General features: G+C 32.1%; 1 protein-coding gene and 1 long non-coding RNA gene across 7 annotated transcripts in view; one reads left to right on the top strand and one right to left on the bottom strand.

The window, feature by feature from the left end:
• LOC149731452 (uncharacterized) overlaps positions 1-13916 on the bottom strand; it is a 21622-nt gene extending 7706 nt beyond the window's left edge. For 5 of the 6 annotated variants that reach the window (XM_089884833.1, XM_089884838.1, XM_089884834.1 and 2 more), the window contains exons 1-19: positions 13691-13916; positions 10887-10971; positions 10273-10426; positions 9359-9534; positions 8769-8949; positions 7433-7649; positions 7037-7180; positions 6575-6616; positions 6187-6295; positions 5711-5852; positions 5340-5440; positions 4613-4779; positions 4107-4162; positions 3114-3300; positions 2583-2783; positions 2114-2263; positions 1615-1725; positions 1171-1250; positions 680-747 (exon numbers count right to left, since the gene is read on the bottom strand). In XM_089884833.1, coding sequence (XP_089740959.1) covers positions 680-747; positions 1171-1250; positions 1615-1725; positions 2114-2263; positions 2583-2783; positions 3114-3300; positions 4107-4162; positions 4613-4779; positions 5340-5440; positions 5711-5852; positions 6187-6295; positions 6575-6616; positions 7037-7180; positions 7433-7649; positions 8769-8949; positions 9359-9534; positions 10273-10426; positions 10887-10971; positions 13691-13733 — 2414 coding nt within the window. In that variant the 5' untranslated portion in view covers positions 13734-13916. The remainder of the gene's footprint in view (positions 1-679; positions 748-1170; positions 1251-1614; positions 1726-2113; positions 2264-2582; positions 2784-3113; positions 3301-4106; positions 4163-4612; positions 4780-5339; positions 5441-5710; positions 5853-6186; positions 6296-6574; positions 6617-7036; positions 7181-7432; positions 7650-8768; positions 8950-9358; positions 9535-10272; positions 10427-10886; positions 10972-13690) is intronic. The other variant, XM_089884837.1, reaches the window with a different exon arrangement.
• The window catches only part of LOC149731445 (uncharacterized), an 81640-nt gene continuing 76146 nt past the window's right edge, over positions 8423-13916 (top strand). Inside the window, exon 1 of the long non-coding RNA XR_016385705.1 lies at positions 8423-8644. This is a non-coding gene — a long non-coding RNA (uncharacterized LOC149731445). The remainder of the gene's footprint in view (positions 8645-13916) is intronic.

The raw sequence follows: 13916 nt of genomic DNA, 5'->3' as shown, positions 1-13916 counted from the left end.
TACACTTTCGCCGACAAGCAGTTGTTACAAAATTTACCGATTTACCAGAAAAATACTACATAAATACATGTAAAACAACGGAAAAAAGGAAACAGAAAACAAATTAACTGGTGTACAGATAGTCGTTATAATGTTGATACATTCCGAAATTTTATGTAAAAATGCAACTTTAACTGAAAAACAGCGTTTTAAATGGAAAGTTGTAAATTAATATTCAACTTAATAAGAACAATCTGTACACCAATTATAAGAGACAAAAAATGAATAAGTAAAAAAAATCATAGCACTATAAGAATAGTACATGCATCAAAGTAAAACATTATGAATGAATGAATGAATTAATGAATGAATGTAACTTACTTTATCCTCGCATGGCCGGAAAACGACAGTCATTATCACACGGGTTTAACACCTCGTGCCAGCTTACGAGTTACCATGTATGTTACTTTTGTGGGTAATTATTTTTTTGGTTTTTTATTTTTATTTTTTTTTATGTATGGCCGATAATTTAGACAACCCATTAGTGACCACTGGGTTGGAGCAATTGCCGTTAAGTGTCTTGCCCAAGGACACATACGCCCACAACGGTAGCAGCGACGAGCCTTGAACCCATTACCTCTGGGTTACAGGCAGGCGCGCTAACCACTATGACACGGCCGATTATAGAATATTAAATTACCTTCTTTGTACAGCATTATCCGACATAGAAGTCCAACCATCCCCAGATTTTAATGAAGAAATAGAACTCTAAAATTATTATAATGTTTACATACATAACTTGTTAAATAAGTTTTGACGACTGATTTTTCAAGAATAATAATTCAAACGTCGTTTAGATTTTTATCTAATAGTTTTTTTTTCGAACAATTTTTTACTCAATTTTATATTCTAGTGTATAAGATATAGCTTAGAATTAATGAGTTGGTATAGCAATTATTTTAAGCAGATTTTCTAACAAATTAACAAGCGTTTTTTTTATTTTGCATTTTTTTTTATACCTAACAAGTTACGGAACTATTTTTTTTCTTTGCAGTTTTTTTTTAATAATCTAACAAATTAACAAGTTTTTTATTTTACAGTATTGAGTATTTAACATAAAAAATATTTGGCTGTTTCAGATAAATTTGAAATTTTTTCGTTAAATTGTAAATATTTCAACAAACTACTAACCTGTGGAGATTTCTGTTTGTCGCTAAAATTTAAACTTTTTTCTCCCTGTATTTCCATTATTTCATCATTATCGAGACTTTCTGTTGAAAAAAAATAATTAGTTATTTTATTTTACACAAAGTGCATCTTATATTTAAAAAGGTTGAATGTAACTTGCTGGAAAACAACAGTCGTTAAACATGGGTGTTCTGTTTCATACACTTCTTGCCAGCTTACGAGTTACCATAAATGTTACTTTGTGGGTGATATGTTTTTTATGTGTGGCTGAAAATTTGGACATCCCATTAGTGACCATTGGGTTGGAGCAATTGCCGTTAAGTGTCTTGCCCAAGGACACATACGCCCACAATGGTAGCAGCTTGTAATAAAACATATTTTAACGTTAAAAACAACAGAAAAGGGTTAATATAAAATTATAAATACATTACAGTAGATTCATCTTACCTCCAATAGGTTTAACTTTTGGATGTTGAATAAATTCCACCAAATCTTCAACACTGGTAAAATCATTCGTTTCCCACGAGGAATTGAACATATTTTGTTCAACAGGTTTAACTAGATGAAAAGACATAAAAATTAAAGATAACCTCTAAAACATAATATTTTTCTGGCTAATACCAACCTAAAATTTTTCAAATAGTTAATTGCATTAAATACAGAGATGCAATTTGAATGTGAATGAATGTAAATGTCCGGAAAACGACAGTCGTTATAACAAGGGTGTTCATACACCTCGTGCCAGCTTATGAGTTACCATGTATGTTACTTTGTAGGTAATTATTTTTTTTGTATTTTTTGTATTTTTTATCCATGGCTGATAATTTGGACAACCCATTAGTGTTTTATGGGTTGGAGCAATTGCCGTTAAGTATTTGACCCAAGGACACATACGCCCACAGTTGTAGCAGTTACAGTTTTAATGTAAATACTCAAATTTAATCACCTGAGGCTTCTGCAGGGAATTCTTTACTAAAGTTTGCTGAATATGAATAGGTGTCTTGTATAGCTGGTAATACATTATCTCCCACATCATCCACACAATTAAGTTTCCCGTCAGCAAATAATTGGGCATAGTCACAGTCTGGATCTTTAGCTGAAAAAAATTTACTTTTACGTTGTGCTCATTGCGTTCTAAGTTATCGATATCTTAGTTTAAGTAGAATTTGAAGATGTAGTAGGGTGGGGAAAGATGGGACACGTAGGGTAGGGGAATATGGGACATCTTTTCATTTTGTTTTGTTATCCTCACAGCTCCCGTGGACTGTTGTTGAATGTTTAAAACATTCTCAGAATATTTGCCTATTTGGTAGTATGTGCGGTAAAAAAAAATATTGCGAAGCAATATTAAAAACAACACAAGAAAATGCAGTGTACCAATATCTAAAATAAATGATAAATAAAAACAACAATACCTATATCATCCTGTGTGAATGAATTGGAACCATTCATCATCTGATCATGGTTTAAAACTATTTTCGGAGATGGTTTATTCGAATAAATGGTTGGCTGGTACTTTCCAGATGCCTGACAATTTTCAAACACCTTCGTCAAGGCTTGTATGGCGTTGTTAATACGAACGATAAAACTTTTGCTTCCATTTATATCTTCTGTATCTGAAGATGCACAAATATGCTTTACAACATAAATATATATTGATAGATAAATATAGTAGGGTGGGGAATGATGGGACACCTTTTTGCTGTATTTTTGCGTCCCATTTGGTAGTCTACAAAAAAAATTCAAAGAATTATAACTTTTCAAAAAATTAAAAAACCGTATCCTCACGACTCAGACCGTTGTTAATTGTTCAAAACACGATCAGGACATTTCAATATTATGTGCTAAAGGTGTCCCATCTCACCCCAAAGTAGTACATAATGCCTAAATAGGCTATATTTTTCAATGTCACTACTATTAGCAACTAATTCTATAGTATTTCCAACCTGGCAGATTTAAATCTTCACACATATTCTTGTACTGCTTGTCAAACTTGTCGTACAGATGCGAAACTGTGTTATTGAAAGATTGTATCTTGGCTAAAGGGATCAATTTCTTGTTGACGTGCAATTGTGTCTTTAACTTGTCTGGTTTCTCGAACTTGTCAAATCTCGGATTTTTTGGAGTTAAACCCTAAAAATTGTTACAAAAATATTAACTGTTACTGCTGAGCATAAGAAATGTCCAACAAAGTTTTTCTGTAATCACACACAAAGTAACGTGCTTAGTAACTTGTAAGCTGGCACGAGGTGTATGAAACATAACACTCATGTTATGACTGTTGTTTTCCGCACGCGAGGATAAAGTAACTTACATTCATTCATTTATTCCATCTTACTACTATTAAATGTTTATTAATTCTAGTTCATCCAGAATCTTTAAAATTATTCTATTTTATGTGGATGAGGTTTTTCAAATTGGGATTAGAGCCACCCAGGGATTTAGGCCATTTTTGGCTCATTACTCTAACACCCAGAAATTTAGGCCAGTTTTGGCCCATTACCCCAACACCCAGGGATTTAGGCCATTTTGGCCCATTACCCCAACACCAAGGGATTTAGGCCAAATTTGGCCCGTTACCCCAACACCCAGAGATTTGGGCCATTTTTGGCGCATTACCCCAACACCCAGGGATTTAGGCCATTTTTGGCGCATTACTCCAACACCCAGAAATTTAGGCCAGTTTTGGCCCATTACCCCAACACCCAGGGATTTAGGCCATTTTGGCCCATTACCCCAACACCAAGGGATTTAGGCCAAATTTGGCCCGTTACCCCAACACCCAGAGATTTGGGCCATTTTTGGCGCATTACCCCAACACCCAGGGATTTAGGCCATTTTTGGCGCATTACTCCAACACCCAGAAATTTAGGCCAGTATTGGCCCATTACCCCAACACCCAGAATTCAGGCTTTTTAGAAAAAAACAACAAAATTTACCATCGATTGTGAGGGGTTGGTTTGTACGTTCAAAGCTTTTCTTTCCACAACTTCATCTGTAAAGAATTATAATTAGTTACTGTAAAATAACCATATCCTTTTTTTGCATGGTAAAATGTCAATGTGATTCGTAAAAAGTCGTCATTTGGTAATTCGTTAAGAGCGTTATTTTGCAAGGTCATTGGTTTATGTGTGTATCAACATTAAGTTTGCTTATTTTAGCGCAATATTGTTAAATCATGTTTATAATATAATTTCTGATACCTTGCTATTAACCCCCAAAAAACTGTAAAAATAATACCCATAAATGATTATGCTCTTAAAAGTGAAACTGTCCTTCCACCAAATTTTTCTTAACAGGCATAATACGAGTTACAACCAACCTCCTACAGCAGAGGACACGCTTACAACAGTATGAGTGCTGACTTTGTTCTTTCGCGTAAATATGCGAGTACTTACGAGCATAATAGTTACCATGCAAAAAGGGTAATAGGTTCATTCATTACCATTCGTTTCTTGTTGGTTCAATTTGACTGCCGAAGATTTGTTCAGCTTCATGCACATTATAACTTCGTTTGCACCTTTTCTATTAACCACTCCATGTTTGCTCATGACGTGTCTTGCTCCATTGCTTCGGGAGCTGAAAGCACTCTTACATATTCGACACTGGAAACTACATTCACAAAAATACTAAATAATTATCCTCAAAAACTTTTTCATCTTTTTCGAATTTTTATAATTTTTTTTATATATTTTTGATTTTTTTTTGAAAATCAGAATCATTTAAATATGGATACTTTCTCAATTATTCAAACTTCATGTAACCTGTATTTTGTTACCACCAATTTACCACTAAAATTAATGTATTTTTTTTACATGGGTACTAACATTTTACATTTTACTGATTTAAGCAGATCAAGTTTAACTGAATTTCTGTTACATATACTTTTTTTTTCTCGTTTCCGTTATGTATAGTAGGATGGGAGAAGATGGAACACCATTTCATTAAATTATACCGTCTCATTTGGTAGTAAACAAAGAACATTCATAAAATTATAAAACTGTATTCTCACGACTCTCATAGACCATTGTTAATTGTTTAAAACCCGATCAGGACACTTGAATATTATGTGCTAAAGGTGTCCTATCTTCCCCCACCCTACTATAAATACTTATTTTTTCCGCCAGTATTTTGAAAATATTTTCCCAAACAGACTGGATAATTGAGAGTACCTGAAGAATCTTCCAGTGTTCGGAGAAATTATTTTCGACATTTGATCTTCCTTCAACGAACCAGTTCTCGCTTTTCTCAGCAACTCATAATCACAATACACCTGAAAAAAAGTTTAGATAAAGTAAAAGAATGAATTTACGATTCTTCGCGCTAATGTATGTTGGTGACAAACTTTAATAGGTTTTACAGTATTGGGGAACCCATTGATGTTTCAAAGTATGTGTGTGATTATTTTATATTGTGTGTGTTTGCGCTTATTTTGGATTGTGTGCGTTTGTGGTTATTTTATACTGTGTGTGTGTGTGTTTATTTTATATTATGTATGTTTGTTATTTATATTGTGTGTGTTTTTGTTTATTTTAAAACTTACCAATTCTTTAACGTCAGTGTTGGGTTGAATATTATGATGATGTCGTTTGCGTACGTGTCGTTCACAATTCGCTTTGGTTGTGAAAGCGAGGTTGCAGAAAGTGCACGAGTAAGGTCGCAAGCCAGTGTGTGTACGCTGATGTCTAAATAATACTTGTTGCATGATGTTATTACACATACAAAAAACTTTTTTTCGAATGAAATTACCCATACAAAAAAAACTTTTTTGCATAACGATATTACACAAAACAAATCGTGGGAGGAAGATAGGACACTTTTGTTTTAAACAATTAACAACGGCTTATAGGAATCGTAAAAATAAGATTTTATACTTCTTTGAATGTTCTTTGTGTACTACCAAATTGGGACAAAAAAATAAAATGAAAGGTGTCCCATCTTCCCCCCCCTCCCTACTATATCTTTTTTAAAGCAAACCTAAAATGAAAAAACCTAAAACGGTTTTTTCGAACAATTTACCTCATAATAGTGCTTTTTTCAAAAGACGCATAATTACAAAGACGACACCAATACATTTTCCTGTTGTTGGTTGTTGTGTGAACACCAATGCCACACAAGCCAGTGGAATCTATTGAGAATAATTCAATTTACAAAGTGTTTTAAACAAACTTTACAAAATTGTAAAAACAAATATATCCTACAACAATAATTAAGTTTGTTTTACAAAAGTAAGAAAAAACATTTTTACAATCGTACAAACTTAGGAAAAAAATATTTTTACAAATGTAAGAAAAAAACAAACACAATCAATCAATTAAAACATTTAAAAAAATTAACTGACTTTTAAATAAAAATTCTTCAAAATACTTGAAAATTTTATTCGCAAAAATTATTTTGTTTTTATTACCTTGCATAGATCTTTCATTCAACGTTGAATTTTTCTCTGAGTCTGTATAATAAATTGACTTAAATTTTATTTTATTAAATACAAAATTAAATTATACGTATTATATGTGAATGTGGTTAATATTGTTTTAAACATCTTATAGGAGGGTGGGGTAAGATGAAACACCTTTCTATTCGATTTTCTTGTCCCATTTCAGCGTAAACAAAGAACATTCAAAGAATTACCAAACTGTATCCTCACGACTTCCATAGACCGTTGTTAATTGTTTAAAACACGATCAGGATATTTGGAGATTATGTGCTAAAGGTGTCCCATCTTACCTCACAGTACTAAATTAACATATAAATAATTAAAAAATAATAATATTTATTTTATATGCTTTAAAACTACAAAAAAAACATTAAAATTATCATATGCTGTAAAAAAAAACATAGCTAATAAAAACATTTTTTTATTATTTACCTAATCTTGAATAAACGTATTTCCAATCATCCTGCATGGTAGTTTGTAACCAGCTTGGTACATTAAGATAAGCTACCATAGGAGATGTGCGGAACATTGTGGAATCTTTTCCTGCTTCAACTTTCACAGATACATCCTGAGCAACTAGAAAAATGTAAAAAAATTTAAATTATTTTGTTTAAAAAAATTAATTTAAAAAACTTTGAAAAATTTTTTTTATTTATTTTTTTTTATTTTAAATTTTTTTAAAAGAAAGAATTTAATTTTTTTTAAATTTTTTCATGTCAGTCTTATGAAGAAAATTCAAACAACAATTTCATAGCAAACAATTGCTATGCTAATATCAATTAAAAATGTTAAAAAAATAAACTTCAGTTTAAAACTACTTTGGGGTACCTGTTTTTATTGGCTTGTTTAACGAAAGTAATTTCATAAAACTGTCTTGATCATTCAGCGTCTCATTTGAACTTTCAGCTCCCTTGTTTGTTTGGTGCTTATTTTGCAGATGAACTTGCAGAGAATGAATGGTAGGAAAGAACAAGTTACAGCTTTTACAAAGATTCAAACGATTTATATCTTGATGGGCCAACATTTTCTCTTTTACTGGAGATAACTGAAAAAAAAACAAACATTTTATTCATCCTTGAACAGTCATAGTATAGCCATAGTAGGGTGGGGAAAGATGGGACACCTTTAGCACATAAGATCTAAATATCCTGTTCAGACTTTAAACAATTAACAACGGTCTATGGGAGTTGTGAAGATACAGTTTTATAATTCTTTAAATGTTCTTTGTTTACTACCAAATGGGACGAAAAAATAGTATGAAAAGGTGTCCCATCTTACCCCACCGTACTATATTATAGTTGTCAGTAGGCAACCATATTCTCTGTGTTCCTAACATATGCAATGGCTAAATGGCATCATATACACCATGCCTTCTAACTTTTTGAGCTTTTGATTTATATATACAAGAAAACAAACACAATGCAAAAATGTTAAGTTGAAAAATTTAAACTATATTTTCAAGATGTTTCAACTGCGTCAAAAATCAAAGTATTGAATAGAAAAATACCATAAAACAGGTTTGTTGCAACACAATAATTTCATTGATTAAAAAAGCATTTATTTTAGAAGTTTTCAAATATTAAACTTCAGTGATATTCGTCAAATCATAAAAAGGTCAAGTATTATAAATACAAGATTCTTATTAATTAATTAATAAGATTTTTATTTAGAAGGTTAGATATAGATTTTTTTAACTATTTAGTTTACACATACTAACAACAAAACACAATATGCAAAACTAATCTATTAGTAAAAAAAAACAAAACATTTGGCGTAATCAATCAGTTGCAAAGTCCGGCCCATAGCACAGTTAACCGGCGCCGTGGCATAGTGGTTAGTGCGCCTGCCTGTAACCCAGAGGTAATGGGTTCAGGGCTTGTCGCTGCTACCATTGTGGGCGTATGTGTCCTTGGGCAAGACACTTAACGGCAATTGCTCCAACTCAGTGGTCACTAATGGGTTGTCTAAATTATCAGCCATACATAAAAAAAATAATCACCCACAAAGTAACATACATGGTAACTCGTAAGCTGGCACAAGGTTTAAACCCGTGTTATAACGACTGTCGTTTTCCGGCCACGCGAGGATAAAGTAATTTACATTCATGCAGTTACGTTCACAGTTATCATTTTAAAAAAAGCCTAAAAATGTGTTATTTACAAACCTGTGTTATCAAGGCATATTTTCCACAAGTAAAATCAACATGGCAGTTATTTGTGAAGCCAGTAACTTTGTACGGAACAGAAGTCACTTGAATTGGGTCAACTTTTAAATCAGAGTTGTCGTTGCATTGATGAGAAACCAACTCCGATCGGTGGCTGAACACTTGATCACATAAACCGCATCTGGGATGTAAAGATTTTGGATTATAATATGCTTTATGTAAGTTTAAACATATAGTTTTGCAGATAGGTAGAAAGTGTGTTAAAACATCTGAAATGTAAAGATTTTGATTATAATATGCTTTATGTAAGTTTACATATAGTTTTGGAGCAGTTAGGTAAAAAGTGTGTTAATTAGTTTATAATATAGTAGGGTGGAAGAAGATGAACACCTTTTCATTATATTTTCTCTTTCTATTTGGTAGTAAACAAAGAACATTCAAAGAGTTATAAAACTGTATCTGCACGACTCTCATAGATTGTTGTTAATTGTTTAAAACACCATCAGGATATTTGGATATTATGTGTTAAATATGTCCCATTTTTCCGCACCCTACTATATTTGTATTTTAAGTAAAAATTTCAAACCCACTTCAATTCTGAGGAACTATGCACTTCAGAATGAGTTAGTAACCCATATTTGGAAAGAAAAGATTTGAAACAAATAGGGCAAGTCAGTTCTTCATCCTTGGCTGATGTGGTTTGGGAAGGCTTGGGCGAAACGAATTGCTCATCGTTCGAACTACCATCTTCCATTTTAATAGTGTTCTGTTGAAAAAGTTGATCAATTATAAAACACCCCTTTTTTAAAAGCCATTTTAGTTGTGTTCTGGTTAGGAATTTGATATGGTAGGGTGGGGAAAGACGGGACACCTTAGCATATAATATCCTGGTTGTGTTTTAAACAATTAACAACGGTGTATGGGAGTTGTAGGAATACGTTTTTTAAATTGTTTGAACATTCTTGTTTTGCTACCAAATGGGGCAAAAAACAGAATGAAAAGGTGTCCGTTATTTTAGGCTTTTTAACACATAAGATACATAACTGGGAGAAATAGGCTATTTATCATTCTATGTGTTATCTTTAAAATATATATTATTTTTGTATATATGATGCTAATTACAGCTTTACAACAAGCAATGGTATATAAATGAAACTTATTTGTCTCTTTCTTCACGATAACGAAGTTTTGAAAAATTTGCAAAAACAAAAAGACAGCTAGAAATGCTAAAACAAGTTTTTAAAACACAACTATGAATAAAAAAGAAAAAAAATCTCTTGGATAAAATGAGTATTACTGCATTTATTTAATGGATAAAACAGAATAATAAATAACATTTTGGATAAAATAAGTATTGGCTGTATTGCTGCACATATTTAATAGATCCAACAGAAAAAAAACAATGTTTCGGATAAAATGAGTATTACTGAATCTATTTAATAGATAAAACAGAAAAAGAAATAATTTTTTGATAAAATAAGTATTACTGCATCCATTTACTTACATTTTGTACTGTAACAGAAGCTGTAGATTTTGTTTCAACCTCATTTTTACTGTTAACATCATCGTTTGCACGAGCACGAATCCTTGCAGAAAATCTTTGTTGCGTTGAATCAGTTTTCCCGATTTTCAAATTGTCTTCTCCGATCTTTTTCGGACTAAATATATAATACACATATTTTTACAACAAGTTATACAGCATAGGTTGTCAAAAACTGTCTTCTCTAATCTTTTTCGGACTAAACTTTAAACATATGATTTTTTTTAGTCTGACACACTCAATAATTCTGGTTAAGGTCACATTTGGATCTGCACTAGACTAAATTTAAAAAACCTAAAATTTACAAATTGCTTTTCTCCAACTTTTTTTAAGAATAAAATAAACGATGCAATTTATCTATTATGTAAGTGTCTTTATAAATTTAATATGTTATTAACAATTCTGGGTGAGGACACAGTTAGATCTGCACTAGATTAAATTTAAAACACTATAAAATTTATAACTTTACATAAACACATTCCTAAATAAATATACGTTAGTTTTCTACTGCATTTAAAATGGCACACAGTTTAGCAAATTAAAATTTTACCATAAAAAAATTATTGTTTCTCTTTTACCTGACGCTGTATTTCCATATTTCTTCACGTTCTAACTTAACGGTTGGTTCACAATTGTTCACATTACTAGTGGAGCTTGGTTGTTCTAAATAAATAGAAAACTGTAGTTACATGACCATACAAAACTGTAGTTACGCGACCATACAAAACTGTAGTTACATGACCATACAAAACTGTAGTTAAAACTGTAGGTATGTGACCATACAAAACTGTAGTTACGCGACCATACAAAACTGTAGTTACATGACCATACAAAACTGCAGTACGTAAGGTAACCATACAAAACTGTAGTTATGTGACCATACAAAACTGTAGTTACGCGACCATACAAAACTGTAGTTACATGACCATACAAAACTGTATTTACATGACCATACAAAACTGCAGTACGTAAGGTAACCATACAAAACTGTAGTTACGCGACCATACAAAACTGTATTTACATGACCATACAAAACTGCAGTACGTAAGGTAACCATACAAAACTGCAGTACGTAAGGTAACCATACAAAACTGTAGTTACGTGACCATACCAAACTGCAGTTAAAACTGTAGGTATGTGACCATACCAAACTGCAGTTAAAACTGTAGGTACGTGACCATACAAAACTGTAGTTACGTGACCATACAAAACTGCAGTTAAAACTGTAGTTACATGACAATACAAAACTGTAGATGTAGTTAAAACTGTAGTTATGTGACCATACAAAACTGTAGTTACACGACCATACAAAACTGCAGTTAAAACTGTAGTTACATGACCATACAAAATTGTAGTTACATGACCATACAAAACTAGTTAAAACTGTAGGTATGTGACCATACAAAACTGTAGTTACATGACCATACAAAACTAGTTACAACTGTAGGTATGTGACCATACAAAACTGTAGTTACATGACCATACAAAACTGTAGTTAAAACTGTAGGTATGTGACCATACAAAACTGTAGTTACATGACCATACAAAACTGTAGTTAAAACTGTAGGTATGTGACCATACAAAACTGTAGTTACATGAGCAAGTCCTTAAGATGATGCCATATGTAAACATTAAACAGTACATCCCATTTCCCTAGTTCAAATATTGGCATTTGCGTGATAAATAAGGAATTTTTTTATTGTCCACTTAACCTTGGCTTGGTTATAATCCACAATCATTTAAAATGGTGACCGTTAAAATCAAACACTAGAAAAGATAAACACACACAAGGTAAATAAATATCGCTTTTTTTCTTTGTCCATACAACATGTAAGATGTAGGCTACTGTAGTTTAGTGAAAATTTGAAAGTATTTACCAATGACATTCAAAATTAATACAACTAGAGCATTAAGAGCATCAAGAATAAATAATTCTATTTAATTTTCAATTGAGTTACATTTTTTTATTAAAATCATATGGTTTTTATGTAAATAAAAAAAAACAATTGTACTTCATTCATACAGCTAAAATGCATAGAGAAAATCAATAATATATCATTCTGTGCAAATGATGATGCATCAGTTACTTAACAGAAATGTTAGGATAAAGTGACCTTATTTTAGATTCATTTCGGTGATTTTTTTATTAAATCATATGATTTTGTGTAAATAAAATACAGACATTTTTCCCTGCTTTCAAAACAGGAACTAGTCCAAAGATTAGCAAACTTATAAGCTACACATTTATATTATTTGCTACTCGGGAGATGTAGGAATATTAAAATTAAATGACTAATCTAATTTTAAAAAAGGCTATTACATGTATGTTGTATTTCCTTTTTCAACATGTACATCTTATAAAAAATAGACTGTCATTGGACTAAGACAAGTTACATTATTTTAGCAGTTATACATACAGAAATCCTTTTTTTTATAAGCTAATATATTTAATAATAAAGAACATTTTTTATACAATTCTTACTAAAAAATAAAATTCTGTATGCAAAACCACAAAAAATCAATCTTTGGGTATCCCATTCTGGTATTGTATTGGTAAAAAGCATTAAACCAGCTATAACTTTAAAATAATTTTTTAAGTTATAGCATTGGGCCCAAATAATGCATCTGTATTACTATTAACATAATAGTATTACAACAACGGTGCAAAGAATTTACATTAAGAGGTTTAAGGAACTTAAAATAAGTGTAAGAGTGAAGCCAGGTGCTATATTACGACAAGTAACTCTACACTTTTGAATTGAAAAGACTTTGTAAATGTAAAGTGATGTTTAAGTTTAGGTGCTCAATTTTGTATTTTAGGCAGAACTTATTTTACAAAGTTAAAATGCTCCTTAGTCTCAGAGCTACAGAAATCATTGCTTCCGCTGGTACTCAGCAAAGAACGCGTCATCCCGTGCTGAATTGTATGTATGTGTGGGTTTACTCTTTCGTGTGTGTGTGCGCGCGCGCGCGCTCAAACGACTCGCGCATAAACAACGGCACGAATGCGCGACGAGAGCTCTGAGAGTGAAATCTTCAATAAGAAGCAGAAGAACAAAAAATAGTTGTGCGCTAGCTGTTTTATACAGCTAAGCATACGGTTCTCGCGCCTACATCTGTGTCACAAGCTTACTAATCAAATACTGCATCACAACTGATTGATTTGTAAACGCGTCCTAGTTCCAACCGTGAAACAAACGCCAATTGTTTCTGTTGATTGTTCCATTCAATCAAAGTACAATCGTGTACCGACTATTGATCAATGCCAAGGCGGCACTTACTCTTAAAAGTAGACAAGCTAAATTTAAATTAACAAAGTAACGATCAAACGTATTGAACAAAACAACAATATCTTGTAAAAATTAGTATAAAAGCAACATACCTCTGACTTTACACGGTGCTAGCTGCTTGCGCCTAGAAGTCATTTGGTTGAGTTTGATTTCCTTTAGAAGTGTCAACAAAGACGCGAAACCAGTCCCTACTGTGGCCCTGAGCAAACTACGTATAATTCAGCGCTGAACAAAACTGTGGATCACATTGATTCCGAGTTACAGCAACAAAGGACTCTTCTTTTAGGCGTCTCGTCCTTGAGCACAAGTGATAATATG

This window comes from Ciona robusta, chromosome 9 (genome assembly GCF_009617815.1).
Source record: "Ciona robusta chromosome 9, ASM961781v2".
NCBI classification, from domain to species: Eukaryota; Metazoa; Chordata; class Ascidiacea; order Phlebobranchia; family Cionidae; genus Ciona; species Ciona robusta.
This window is presented reverse-complemented; position numbering and strand designations above follow the sequence as displayed.